This window comes from Chiroxiphia lanceolata, chromosome 1 (genome assembly GCF_009829145.1).
Source record: "Chiroxiphia lanceolata isolate bChiLan1 chromosome 1, bChiLan1.pri, whole genome shotgun sequence".
Taxonomy (NCBI): Eukaryota; Metazoa; Chordata; class Aves; order Passeriformes; family Pipridae; genus Chiroxiphia; species Chiroxiphia lanceolata.
In genome coordinates this window covers 153,127,529-153,142,441 of record NC_045637.1, presented here as the reverse complement: position 1 = coordinate 153,142,441, position 14,913 = coordinate 153,127,529, and the positions used below count along the sequence as shown (strand labels likewise).

At 46.6% G+C, this 14,913-nt stretch overlaps 1 protein-coding gene across 2 annotated transcripts in view; it reads right to left on the bottom strand.

Moving 5' to 3' along the window:
- Positions 1 to 11,900, bottom strand: part of LOC116793376 (vasoactive intestinal polypeptide receptor) — a 110,008-nt gene extending 98,108 nt beyond the window's left edge. Inside the window, exon 1 of one of the 2 annotated variants that reach the window (XR_004359465.1) lies at positions 11,636 to 11,842. Coding sequence is in view for 1 of the 2 variants with exons in the window: in XM_032701196.1 (XP_032557087.1) it covers positions 11,636 to 11,731 (96 nt within the window). In the remaining variant the exon portion in view is untranslated. Of the gene's footprint in view, positions 1 to 11,635 lie in introns of both variants that reach the window. The other variant, XM_032701196.1, reaches the window with a different exon arrangement.
- Positions 11,901 to 14,913: the final 3,013 nt, after the last annotated feature.

The following is a 14,913-nucleotide window of genomic DNA, read 5'->3' as shown; positions in this document are numbered from 1 at the left end:
TGACATCGATTTGCAAGGCTAATCCAGCCAAACAAAATTACAACACCTTCAGGATGCAGGCAGACAAAAGTGAAAAGAAACAAGTAAAAAATGAGTAGAGGAAGTATATTTTTCTCATTCCCAGGTTGGGTTTTAGGTAATCAGTCACAAGACCACCCCTAGCAGAACGTTCATTTCCAGAGTCTGGAACTGAACTCAGAGCTGCTCAGCTTTGTCCTGAACTGCTGCCTTTCTCCACTGCAGCTGAATTTAGTGGTTCATCTCCTTCTACTTATGGTTGCCCCAGTGGATGCTGTTCCTTGCCTGTACTTTTCCCCAGGCTGCTCTGCAAGGGAAATCAGCATTTATTTTTAGGTCCATTGCACTCTGGCTGGTTGGGCTCTCCTCCCAGGGCTGTAATATATATTTAATATTGTCTTCAGAGCTGACAGCCCAGGAAGCTTGAGTGGTGAACTGGCAGAGAAGAAACAATTGCAAAGGAGAGGGGCATCAAGCTGCCAAGCATTTTTAATACCCCTTCTGGAAAGAGAGACTTGACTTCTCAGCAGTCCCATAGTGGGGAAGAAAGCAAGCCCTAATCAAAGACTAAGTTGCTGTTTGATGATGATGATGATGGCTGCAGTTGTGTAATAACAAATCCTGTCAGATCTGCAGCAGAGAGGGACAGGAGGGGAAATGCACTATTAGACCAATATGCAGAGAAAAAAAAAACAAACAAAAAATCACTAAACTGGTGCTGCAATAAAGCAGTTCAGGAGAGAGAGCTGCACCTGGGCTGCTCAGCATTCCCAGCACGGGCCATCCCTGGGAATGCTACAGCTCTGGGACTCTTCTAGACAGCAGGGACCACAGTGGGATCAGCAGACCCAGGGGTCAACCCACACTAGATTAAGTTCAAATTTGGGGTTATTCCAAAGGCTGTGGTTCCTAATCCCTCTGCAGCTGCAATTCCTGCCCTCAAGTCTCTCTTGCTGGTGGCTCCCAGCTACCACCATCTCCATCCTCTCCCTCATCCCTGTCCTCCCCATATCCCCAGGTAATTCCATGCTGGGATCACTGGTCCTGGCCAGTCCCTGGGGCCTCCATCCCAGCTTGCAACAACCACATAGACCATTTTCCCTTCCCATCTCTCTTTCCAAAGAGCAGATACATATGCTGTCAAGAGCGTGAGGTGCCTTCCCTTCAGAAAATCACAACCTTTATTCAGCTCCTCTTCCACAACAGAATGTAATGGTTTTGGAAGATGTCCCCTCAATAAATCCTGGCTTTGTTTTATCTCCCTGTAACAACACCACATGGCAAACCAATTTGAATTGACAACCCCAGCTTTATAGCAAGGTTTACAAATATTTCCAGATGCTTACTGGTCCCCTAAGACATTTCTGAGGCTCAGGTCAAGTAGGCCCAAGGCAGCAAGCTTAAACTTTTAATTTCCTTACCATCTACACAACCATCAGGGATTGGCTGACACACTTGAACTACGAGAGCTCTAGGAACAGCTTTCCAGTGAAAGCAGCACAGCAAAAAAGTGAATTTTAAGAAATGAAAGGTAAATAACTGTATGAACACAACAGGAGCCCTATGTTGGCAGGCACCTCAAGGAGACAGAAAGGTTGTTCCTGCCTTGTATCCCCAAGCTTGTAAGATCCAAATGAAAACAACAGTCAAGGTGGAAGGCACAAATATACACTTCAACATTACGAGTCTCTTCCTCATGGTGTGTAAATTTAATTATAGTGTAGATCATGCACTCCCAGAGCACCTTCAGCCACTGAAGCGTCTCCAAAAGAATTGAGGATCAAGATGAATGGGTCTCTAAAAGTAACATCTCATACCACAGTTTTATCAAGTGCTGTCACAGCCATGATTGACTACTGATATATGGGACATAATATTTTTTTATTGGACCGACTGGTACAGCCAGAGTCAGAAAAAAAGAGCTTTTAAAGCTCTTTCCCTCTGGAACACACCGAGGAAACTTCAGGCTGCACATTGCATAGGCCTGAAATAACTGCTCTAAGTTGAGTAAAGTTTGTTAATGACACACAAGAAAAAGGAGTAATTAGCACCTGCAGAGCAAATAAATCACTAAGTCAGGGAGGTGGGAGCCTCAGTCCTTTGGGGGACTGCAGGCACAGGCAAGAGTTATCACCTCTGTGGCACCAAGGAACGAGCAGGTGGCCAGACGTGAGGAAAACTGTGGCATGTCATAAAAATCACTGTCTCCACGGAATTTTAAGGGTTCTAATGCCCAGAAGAGCCATGATTGTTGATTTGTGAGCTTGACTTTCGGAGATACGTTATAGGTCTGTAGCACAGAAGGATGGGAGTGATGGGTTTGCAACAAGACACTCCACAACCAACAGGCTTATATTTCATGTCCCACTGAGAAACACCTTCAAGCCAAACCCAGAGCAAAGGCTACTCAGCTTTGTTTCTCCTTCAAACATCAAGAAATCCCTCTATGCCTGAAAGTATGTATTTTTCTACGTATAAATACATAGAAAAAAGAATACATATAATTATATATTTCACTTTTTCCAATATAGGCTGTTATTTCTCTTGATAAAACTTTCCCTCATCTGCATTGTACACAAACAGCCTAAAGATAAGCCTTTGATATTCCGTTTGCTGCATGAATTCCCAGGAAAGGGAAGAGAGTGCAGGGCAAGGAGGAACAAAGTTTAATTTTGCCAGAAACGGTGCTGCAAAGGAAACTGTTTGGAGATGATGAAAGAAGAAGAATCTCTGTGCCCCAGCTACAAAGCACCACCTCCAGCAGGTGGAAAAGGAGAAACTGTGCAAGAAATAAACTGTACAAGGAGAGTCAGGGAGTAGAGCAAAGCAGAAAGGGTGGGAAAATCCTTTGAGAGGAATCCCTGGAGCACTGGAATTAAGTGCACAGCAGAGCTGAGACCCACATGGGTCTGCAGCTGAATTTAATATCATTCCCCCCAAAAATTCACTCAGCTCAGCAGCTGACACTTCAGCATCTCAGTAAGTCTTTATGTTTGGCCTCCTTTTGGTGCCCTGTAAAGCTGGGAACTGCCTCAGCAGCAGCATTTTTCTCTGCCTTTGAGTATGTCAAGCAAAAAGACAAGCTGTTTCTATTGTTAAAAAAGGCTGGAAAAGCCTAATTATTCTTAAAAGTGAGGATGAAAATGAAAAATAACTAAATAGGTGGATCCAGACTTTGAGGGAAACAAGTGGCTTGTCTCAGGGTTGGCTCTTTTGCACTCGGATCTTGCTTTGAAACCACCCCAGGGCAATAGGAAAACCCTGTGACCTTCCAGGGAGGGATTCCCAAAGGGATCCCCAGGCAGGGCAAGGCTGGCAGAGGGGCTCCATCACCCCTCCATGGAGCTCCCAGCTCAACAAGGGGAAGAAAGTACCAACATCCCTCCACATTCCTGGCTGAACTGTCCCAAATTCCAGGGAGAAAAACAGCCAGGAAATACTGGGCAGAGCTGAGGACTGAGCCCTGATGGTGAGGAGGATGAAGTGGCTTTAGCAGTGGGATCCACAAACCACATCAGCCAGTGCTGCTGCAGCCCCAGGGCTGAGAGGTTTTCCTTCCAGCAAGAGCTGAATGGTCCTGGGAAAGATTCCATTCCCTCCCTCCCTCTGCAAGAAATCACAGTCTGTCAGGGCACTGCCTTTAATCTCTGTTCAGGAAGCTCCTGAGGGCTGTGAAAGGTGACTTAAAAATAATTTAAAAAAAAAAAAAAAAGTAGATGCATGTATCCCACATACACACAAATGGGATCAACTTTCCAAAGAGGTTCCCCTGCCCCCTGACAAATAGATGGGGGTCTGTAAAGGGAAAGAAGCTATAAAAATAATCATTATATTCACTTAAAGTAAGAGTTGGATGTGGCTATGGCAAAATAAAGGTGGAAGAGGTTTAATCTCCAGTAGGATTTGGATTCTGGCCCTTTCCAAGCTGAGCACATAAAAATGCTGATGCCAGCATTGAAGCTGCTTTTCATTTTGGTGCAAATGTGCTGAATTGCTGGGGATTTTTTTTGGGGGGGGAGGGTGGTCATCACAATCACTATATTCCATTTCATTTCCTTCCTCCCTTGCAAGGGGATGTGTTCCTCCAAGTTTGAGCTGCCACTTAGGAGAGATGAAATAAAAGCTGCTTTTGGGTAATGAATAAAGCAGGTTGCAGGGAAAAGCTCAGCATGGAGCAAATTTCCTTCTTTTTTTTCCTTCTTACACAACATGAGAAACCTGGGGAGGGATTCAACTTGGAGCTTAAGATCTTAAATCTACCTAAGGGATGAACTGTAGTCAGTGAGGGTTCAGAAAGGTGCATAACAAGGCACGTGGTGCCATCTGAGATAATTTATTTTCAGTGCTCACAGCATCAGAGAATCCCAGAACGGTCCCAGAAGGAACATTAAAGATCATCTCATTCCAACCCCTCTGCCATGGGCAGGGACTCCAAATAACAGAGCACCTGCAGGGGCTTCACTCCCTGGAAAGTGATGATGTGGGACAAGAGGATGTTTTGGCCTGAGGGGCCTGAGAGGGAGCAGCAGCACAGACCTGACAAGGCTGACCACAAGGGGAGCTCAGATCAACTGGTCACACCCACAAAGAAATGCCAAAACCTGCCCTGATCTGTCAGGGGAATCCCACCCCGAGGCCACCTGCAAGGAATCTCCCAGGCTGGATAGCTGGGATTGACAGGGACATTTATAAGGGCCCTGGGGACGCTGCTCAGATACTGGTTGTGATGTTACAGGTCGCCAGGTATTAACTGAAACATCTGTTAAACACAGAATCAAGGATGGAGCCTCGAAGGAACAGCTTCTTAAAAGATACCCGATAGATTTCAGCTTTAAAAAAGAGACATGGAGTATTGATATTTTCCCCTGCAGACAAGAATTGTATTTAAATAGATTTTTTTTTTCTTTTTCCCCTTCCCTAATGATGAGATGACAGGGATGAGGAGGAAAAAAACTGTGGAGCTCATACTCAGCCTCCCAGCTGTCAGGAGCAGCAATATTCCTGCTGAAAGAGGAAGATCATGGGGGTGGTGGCTCAGCAAACAGAGTTGGGGTTTCCACATTCAACTCCTTTGGTCTCCTCCCCACTTTAAATTGATGCAAATCAATGGAGCCAAGCCATGACATCCAGCAGTTTGTCAAAACATCACCAACCCTGTTTGTCCAGCTCACTAGTGAAACCCACCACAAAATAATCCCAGTTTGATTCTGAATTAGAAAATAATTCCCATTCAGTTCTAACAGTGTAAATGCCAACAACAGAAGTGTAAATCTCCATCTCCCAGCAATGCAAACAGTGAAATGGATAGTTAGTGACTGCCCTGGGGGGAGAAATCCATCTAATGTGACTAATGGGGGAGATTAGGGCTGTTAATATCCACTGTTACAGCTGACTGGAAAAGTGACTTTGCTAATGTAAGGTACAGCAGGGTCTCTAAAATTCCTGTACAGGAATAAGTCTTTAAGTGCCGGAAATACTAAATATATCTAACAGTCAGTGCTGTAGATAAAATCTGGCCCAATAAACTGCCAGCAAAGCAGCACTAATGTGGGCTTTCCAGCCCTAAGCAACCCACAGCACACAAAAATGTCCCTAAATTCACTTAGCAAACCAACCATCTGAAAACTAATGAACTGAGAGCCAATGTCATCTAAGCCAACTTCCTACCAGGGCACCACATCTGCATCCACAGCAGTGGGGGCAAGAATATCAGAGGTAAGGACTGGAACAGCAGAGAAATATCACATTTGCTTCTGCCTCTTCACCTCACCTGCTTCCTGCCAGCAGGTCAAGCCGTGTTCACACGGGCTATTTATGTTTGTGCAGATTGGCAATTATTAAACATAAGTGCTCTTGCTATTATAGCTCTTCCCTCATTAGGGTTTATGCATGAGGCTGAGCTATTTAAAAGTGATTTGCAGCAAGGCTGGAGCCAGTAGATGCTTCCAACAAAGCTGAAGTTTCAGGGTAGAAAATGTTGGCATTTTATTAACATCCCTATCACAAGGAAACTTTGCACTTTTATTTGCATCTCCAGAAGCCTTTAGGTTTCCAGTGTTAAAGAAGTCTGGTTAACAAATAAAGGGATGTATAGTGATGCAAGGAGCATCCAGCAAACAGTGGCTTTGGGGAGCTCATCTTTCCTCTCCAAACCTTCCCCAGGGCACTTTCTGAGCACTAATGAATGAACTCTCCCTGCACCGTGGTCTTGTAATGCAAAAGGTGAAGCTTGTGCCCAGGATGATGAATCATCCCAGAGAAATCCCTGGTGGTGAGGCAGGAAGCCAAGCACACTGTGGACTGCTCCTAGAGGGAACAGTGACAAGAAGACTGCTCAGCTGGTGAACAGCCTTCTCACCATGGACAGGACCTCCCTGCCATGGCAGTAGCTGTGAGAGCTCTGGAGGGGGGCCAGTCTGGTGGTTGGAATCACATCCCTGGCCCTCTCATACCTCAAAACAAAAGGTCTGACTTTTCTTCCACTGCAGTCCTCTGGGAGCTCATTTTCAGAGGCAAAAGCATCTCCCCTCTTGGCTCAGCTTCCACCCAGCTGAAGCTGTGAGAGCTCGTGACTTCTGGAAAACATCTGGGAGCGTGGAAGGGAGGGAGCAGTGGGACAGCAAGGACTCAGCACTCACAGAGGGAAACCCTGCCTGGCTGCACAGGGTAGGAGGACAAATCAGTGCCATGGCACAGGCAGGCTTGGCAAGTCTGTCTCTCTGTCCATCCATGCTCTCCATCCCACCTGATGGGCAAGAACTCCAACCCCTCCTGCTTTGGGGTCTCCAGGCATCTCCAACCCATTCTATTTATGTTTTTGGCCCAGAACTGAGGGTTTTTCTTGGCTGCATTTCCCAGATTTTGGTTCTTGCAAAGGACTCTCCTCTTCTTTCCGACACGGAAGAGAGAAAGTTGATGAGAGCAGAGAACGGGGCTATATTTAATCCCACAACCTTTCCCAGGCATTGGAAAACCACATATCCATTTCCTGGAGCTGGTGGGATGCAGCAGGGATCTCACTCAAAGCAGTGAAGTGACACTGCCACACTGGGCCTGACTTGGTCTGAGGGCAGGATGTGACCCACCACATTCACAAAACCAAGCTGAGTCCTGCTCCCCATCAAAACCTGAGGAACAGTTTTTATCCTGCACAGATAATTTGAGCCTTTCCCTGAAGTTGAGGCCATGCAGAGTGTGACAAATCCCCTCCAAGTGAGCTCAGATCCGACTTGAAAACGAGATCATCATATCTTGGGTCTCATTGATCTATGCAGTGTCTGGTGCCTTTCCTCAGGCTGCCAATAAACTGGACACTTGAAGCTGAACAGCGAGATATTCCTGTCCCTCTTCCCTCTGTTCTCCATCTCCCAAAAGGATTTGTGTCTACAATTTAGCTGGAACACCAGATAACTTCCCAGTCCTACCAGACTAAGGCAGGGCATGAAGTGGAAGATTGGTTCTGACAAGTTACCACTCTTTCCAGTTGTTTGTGCTGAACACCATCTGATAAAGGGGAAAAGATGCTATCCTTTATTACTACTATTATTTTCCCCTGAATAATGATATAAACTCTGTCTTTTTGCCTTTTCCAAGGCAGCCTCTGGAGAGCCAAAGCCCCTCTTCCCCGACATGGTCCCATCACTCACCCACCCCACAGTTGCCAAATGTGCAGAGCATCCCCCTGCTTTGCATCCACCAACTTCCAGGGCCCCTCCTTGGAAAGCCAAGTGAGAAGAGACAGATAAGAGACTCAGAAAAGTCACACCACTGGGAAACAACGAAACAAGAACAAAATGTCAGGGCAGCCTCACAAGCCACCACCTGACAGACTCAGCACAAAAGGCAGCACAACCCAGTTTGCATTTTTATCTGGTGCAGCCCTGGGGCTCTCACACCACTGATGTTACAAAAGGAAGGAGTTTGAACCAGAAGATTTTTAAAGTGCCTGTAAAAAGGGGAAAATCCACCCTCACTCCCAAATTCACCAGCCAGGCAGCTTTCTCTGTCCATGGTCCCATCCTCCTCCTGATGCTGAGTGTTTGGCAAATATCCCTTTTTTTTTAAAGACTCATCTCCTTTTAAAATACATCACAATTCCCACCCTGCCTGGTTCTCTGGAGTTTTCCTGCTGGAGACAGACCTCTTGGCTGGAGGGAGGATGTGATAATGCTGGTGTGAATCCCTCTGCTGACACACTGGTGGGCTGGAGTAACACACTGCTGGAAATAGCCTTAAATATTCCACAGAGAAGGTTTTTAACTCAGATGCAGGGGAGGGTTTTTTGCCTATTTGTCAATTTTGCTTTGTTATGCCCTAAATAAGAGTTTCTACAATAAATATATTGCTGATTATAGATGTTCTCTGAAAACTTTCAGCTTTATAGAGAGATGAGACTTTCAGAGCTACCCAGACACAGGGTTGGGCAACTGGTTCTCCTAAATAAAGTCAGTCATGCATTTCTACAAGTATAAATTTAATAAATCACACCCCCAATGGTACACTCAGGCTTTGTGGCAAGGCCTTTGTTAAACACATGTTGTTACTGCTGAAGGATCTTTGTGCTGGGTGCAGGAACCAGGCTTGAGGACTCTAGTGAGTACCCTGTCTTTTGGCAAAAACAGTGATCATTTTGTTTGAAATATATTTATCTCACTTTTTAGGTTCTCAATCAATGTCAGGGGGAAAGAGAACCAGATGCAGCTGAAGTGGTTGTGCCATGAGCTTAAATTTAACTGATTTTTCACACTGGTCCCATTTCTAGCATTTACACTCGGACTGATGAAGGATCAGATCTGGGTTTGTTACTCTTTTCCATTCCATTCTTTTTTATTCTATTTCATGGCTGGAGCAGAGTAAAAGTCTGAAGAGTTTTACTCTTTACAGATTACACCAGCTGGGCAGATCTGGCTAATTCAAGGAGCTTGTAGTCTGAAGGCACGTGGAATCCACCAACTGCTTCCAATTATCCACATCTCATTTTCTAGACACACACCGAAAAAAGAAAAGTGTCTAATTCATAGCTCTTCAGGCCGAATTAACTTGAATTCATCCTTAAAAAGGCAAAATGACACAAAAGAACCTAAAAGGGATTATTGTGCATTTACATTGTGCCCCCACCACCAACTTTAGCCCTTTTCTTGCCACTGTTCAAAGCTGCCCAGGGCAGGTCTTAGATGAGCGTGGCCTGATGAACTACAGCAAATGAGATTTGCCCAATTCCCTTTTTTCCTTCCACACTTGGGAGACCATGAGAGGCCGAGGTGAAAGGTTATAACAGCAATTAGGAACCACATGGCTGCAAAGCTTTTATTGCACCGAAGCTGTTGATCAGCCGACTGTTCCCCGTTCAGAGTTTTCCCAAGGACGCACCAATAAAAATTAGCACAATAAATTATACGAGAAAAAGAAAAAACAGACCCTCAACCAAAGCAAACTCTTCTGAGCCATCACAGGTCCCAGAGCCAGGTTACGACTGAAGAGCTACTTTTGCTTTAAAAATGAGCACCAAATCCAACGTTTAAGCTGAGAAACAAAACATAGAGGGATTTTCTCAAGCCCTTCAGTATTGGTCACCTTGCAAATCAGTGCTGATAAAGGAGCATGTGAATCTTTTTAACCCACCAGTGTGAACCAGATCCCAGGAACATTAACACAACAGAATAATGAAAGGGTTGGAAAGGAACAAGTCACAGGATTGCACCCACTCTGTGCCTGGTGTTGTCCCAAAGCTTTAGGGCTTCGTGCTTTTCGACAGCAATGACCTGCCCCAGAGCATCAGCAAAAGGGCTCAGTCCTGTCACCACTTCCAGGGTGAACTTCAGCAGATGCCTGACTTCCCCCTCTGTAGGATCTGCTCCCAGAGGATCTCTTCATACCAACAATCTTTAAAGAAATGGGATTTTTGCCAGGGGCTTCAGTGGAATTAAAAGCTGGAGCACCTCCAGCAGCTGATGGGAATGCTGTCCCTTTCTCCTGGTCCCCAGTTCCAGACCTGGACATCAGCTACTTAGTTTTTTTCCCTAAAGCAAAACTCTGTAGAATTCCAAGAACTAATTGCCTTGTCATTTTTTTTTTAATACTTTAATCCATTTTCACAGCCTGTTCTACCACCAAAAAAGTCTTTGGCTATGCAGATGGCTGGGTGGCATGTGGTGACAGCCAAAAAAAAAAAATTGAAATAAGTCCACTTGTTTCATTTCTTGAGGGACAAGGGGAGAAGAAAGGGGAGGTGAGTGATGCAGTGACACATTTGGGTTAACTTCCACTCTCTGAGCTTAGCTTGGTTGGTCTGACTCTGCTTTAAGGTCAGGCTGGATGGAGCTCTGAGCAACCTGATCTACTGAAAGGTCTCCCTGACCATGGCAAGGGCATTGGAAGGAGATGATCTTTGAGGTCCCTTCCAACCCAAGCCATTCTGAGATGATTCTATGCCCACCAGCCCAGCAGTGCAAACAGAAGTGATCAGCAACAAAGTACTGACAACATAACCCAGTTCCAGTGGGCAACCTCAGGATGCTGATGAGGCAACCTCACCTTCCAGGGAGAAAACAAGTGTGGGAGAAGGTTAAGGGTGAGAGGGAAACTCAGACACAGCCAGCTCCCAACCTCCCTCCTCCCCCAGCCTGCTGAATTAGAAACAGGCTCAGTAGAAATCAAACACTGCAAGGAAACAAGGCTGCGAGAACAAAGCCTGAAATCACAGAATCACAGAATTACAGAGCGGTTTGGAAGGGACCTTAAAAATCACCCAGTTCCAGCCCCCTGCCATGGGCAGGGACACCTTCCCCTAGACCAGGTAGCTCAGAGAAGTGTGCAGGAGTCCCGGTGGCACAGGGAATCAGCTCCTGCACGCACGTGTGTGTGTATTTGTGTGTGTGAGCAGAGACACATCGCCAGCAGAAACAGCCCCGTTTGCACATCCTGACCCAGCTACGAACCATCTGCGGCCGGGGAGGAAACGCCACTGCCCCAATAAGGGACCCGCAAGCGTGGAAATCACATCCAGGAGGGACACGGCAGCCAGAAAACACATCCTCTGCTCCCAGCTCCTGCTCCTCCCTTACACAGCGCATCCACATGAGGTTGTGCTGTTGGAGAGCGGCACTTTGCGGAACTTGCCGTGGGCAGCTGGAGGAAGGTCCCACTCCCGCCCCAGAGCCCCCTGCCCTGCCGCTGAATCGCCTCTGGGAATTCTCATCCCGTTATCCCCCGTTTTGGGGCGGGGGAGAGCTTTGCATGGAACCACCGAGCTCCCGAACAGAAACCGAAGCAGAGCGAAAGCCGGGTTGCAAATCTGAACGGCAGCGAAACCGAGAGCCGGTCGTGAAACAAAACGCTAAAATCCCAGAGGGAATTCCTCCAGCTCAAGGGAGGAAGAGCGCTCCTCGCTCCCGGAGGGGACGCACACCTGAATAAAAAGGAAAGCAAGCGACCGCTGTTTTCCAGGTCAGCAAATATCTGGACGGGGGGGATCAGGGAAGCGAACGGATCCACCTGCCTTCACCCGGCAGCGCTCCCGAAGTTGCCCAAAGTTTGCCCGCGGCGGCCCCGACGCAGCGAGCGCAGGGAGCGGGTCCCGCTGGACCCCGCTGGACCCCGCAGCCCCTCGGTCACTCACCGCGGACAGGAGGCAGCCGAGAAGCAGCACCGCGACGCCCAGCACCGCGTTCTTCCCCATCCTGCCGGCGTTCCCCAGCCTGACAACATTCCCCATCCCGGCCGGAGCCCGGCGGAGCGGCGGCGGGCAGCGCTCGGCTCCCGGCGCCGGGCTGGGCGCATCCAGCGGGGCACGGAGGGAGAGGAGGAGGAGGAGGAGAAGGGAGAGAAGGAGGAGGAAGAGGCAGCCCCGGCCCCGAGCCCGCTCCGCTCCCGCACCGCCTCCCGCACGGGGCGGGCCCGGCACCGCCCCCCGCCCGCCCCAGGTACGGCCGGGCCCGGGGGGGACAGCGCTGCTCAGGGTGCTCCTTCCCTCCGCTCCTTCCCTCCGCTCCTTCCCTCTTCCTACTCCCTCCCTGCACCCGTTTCCTCTCTCCCCCTTCTTTTTTTTTTCCTCCGGCTTCTTTTGCCCTTTATTAATTTTCCCTTCTTTTGCCTCCTCCCCCTCTTTTTTTTTTCCTCTCTTATCTTTTTTTCTTCTCATTTCCTTCTTTACCCTTCCTTTCTCCTTTCTTTCCTCTTTCCCTTCTCCCTCTCTTCTTCGCTTTTCATGTTTTCCTTTTCTCTTTTTCCATTTCTCTTTTTTTCCTTTATTTCCCTTTCCCCCCTCTCCTCCTCCTTTCTCTCCTATTTCCCAAGTTTCCTTTTCACTATTTCCCCCTTTCCTGCCTGTTTCTTTTCTTTGTTTTTCCCTGTTCCCATCTTTCTCTTCTTTCCTCTTTCCCTCCTCCTTTCTCTCCTATTTCCCAAGTTTCCTTTTCACTATTTCCCCCTTTCCTGCCTGTTTCTTTTCTCTGTTTTTCCCTGTTTCCATCTTTCTCTTCTTTCCTCTTTCCCTTCTCCCTCTCCTCTTCCCTCTTCATTTTCCCCTTTCTCTTTTTCCATTTCTCTTTTTTCCTTTATTTCTTCTTTCCTTTCCCCCTCTTCCACCCTCCTCCCCCTTTCTCTTCTATTTCCCACATTTCCTTTTCACTGTTTCCCCCTTTCCTCCCTGTTTCTTTTCTCTGTTTTCCTCTGTTTCCATCTTTCTTTTCTTTCCTCTTTCCCTTCTCCCTCTCCTATTTTCATTTTTACCTTTCTTCTTTTCCATTTTCCCTTTTTCTCCTTTATTTCCCTTTTACTCTTTTCCCCCTGTTCTCCTTCTCCTCCCCTTCCTCTTCTATTTCCCACATTTCCTTTCCCTATTTCCTCCTTTCGTCCCTCTTCCTTTTCCCCTCGTGTTTTCATTTCCATCTTTCTTTTTCTTTTCCCCTTCTCTCCCCTTTTTTCTTTTTTTTCCATTTCCCCCTTTTACTCCATTTTTCCCTATTTATTCCTTTCCCAGTCTACATCTTTTCATCTTTCCCTTCCCCTCTGCTTTCCCCTTCTCCCTTTCTTTTATTTCCTTTTTCCTTCCCTTTTCATTCACTTCCTTTGTTAATTGTGAATTTCTCACTTTTTTTATATCTATATTTTTTAATTTCTTTTAAGCACATCAAGGGGCTGGAGAGAAACCAAGGCTGAGGACATGAGCAAAGCTGGATTTTCCATGGTCACTGTGGGATTCCTCCAGCTCCAGAGGGAGAAGATTGCAGATCCACAGCCTGAAGTCCCTGCTGGGTTCAGCCCTGAGGGACACTGAGGAGGGTGGTGGCACATGGCCTTGTTGGCAGAGATGGCAGGGAAAGGAGATGTCCCAGTATTTCCATGAGCATACTGGCCTGGGAATGTGACCCAGCACTGCTGGTGGCATTTGGCTTCCTCTGAAACATCTGCTTGGTAAGAAGGGGTTAAGTGGCCCAAAGTTTGCAAATCCCAACCCAATTCAGTGATCTGAATGTCCTCTCTTTGCCCTTGTCCCCAGAAAAAAGAGGGAACAGTTCCATGCTGCAGGTCAGTGACATGGTGTTTCTGGATTTTCTCAGCTCAAGACCAGACTGACCTTCATTTTTTAAAAAAACGTGGAAATCTTTCCCCTCTCCAGCACATTTAATTCAGTATTAAGGTCAATGCTCCTTTCAGCTCAAGACAAACCACAAGGTATAACTTGCTTTAACATGAGAAGCAAAACAAATCCTATAAATAAGGGTAACAGCAAGAAAAAAAATATCCTCCTTGCTGTTCCTTTCTCCCCAACTCTGCTGCATTTTCAGGCTCAAACAGATGGACAGATTTGTTGTCTTGCAAACCACCTGCCAAGGAAAGAAAACAAAATCCTTATATTTGGGAGGCCCTGGAGACGGCTCCCTAATTCCAGGCTGTTCAACTTACTGACACAACCAAGAAACCTGCCAATTTTAGGGAAAGGGCTTAATGGTTAAAACCCTAAAGTTATATCCACTCTTTAGCTCTTGTTAGCAAATCACTAAAGCGTTCACTTTTTAAAGATAACCTGCAAAGGATGAAAAAAACCTGTTTAATATATTTTTCCCCTCACTTTTATGGAAAGACCTGTGGTTTTGTTGATATTGGGAAGACTTTTCTCCCTTTCCTTTTACATTTGATGTGAGAAATACAAATCCTATCCCTTTTTTCCCATTGTAGGCCTGATCATGGCTCATAATTGCCAGCGTAAAAAGAGGGAGAAGATGTTAATTGCATCAATTATTTTTGCAAGGATTTGAACATGCAGCAAAGCTCAGTTTGCATGGTAAAATGACAGGGGCGTGGCCAGTTAGCTGGTCACTGCATCTCCCCCCTAAAAATAGCCACTCGGTGTTTCCTTATTTCATTTATTTATGCAGCCTGAACAGCTTCAAGTAGCTTGATAAGGGCAGATTTCAGAGGAGGGAGCAAAGGTATTGGGAGATATTGCTCTTTAGTTTCTCTGCAGATGGGAAATCTCAAGGTTTTTTTGTCTCAGCAAAAGTCTGAGCCACTTTCCAATGGCACTTTTTGCCCCATGGACTGTGCTGGGTGAAGGTCCAACTTGGCAAACAAACACCCTGTAGGCTTGTTTTGTTAAGGGTAGAGAAATTTGGCAGGAAATAAACCCCCTTGTGATCCAGCTGGTCCTCAGAGATCAGAGGGGCTGGGTGCAGATGGGCTTAATTCTTGATTTTAACCAATTCAGCTCCTTAAGTCTGGTCGTGTTCAATAAGAACTTTCGTGACTAACAGATGGTTTGGTTTCAACACCATAAATCTGGTTCAACAAGAACTTGTGTGATCACAGATTCACAAATAGTGCAATTTATTAATCCCATAATATTGGTCTGACTGAGTTCAATAAGAACTTTCACAGTCCAGACTCCCCCAGAGT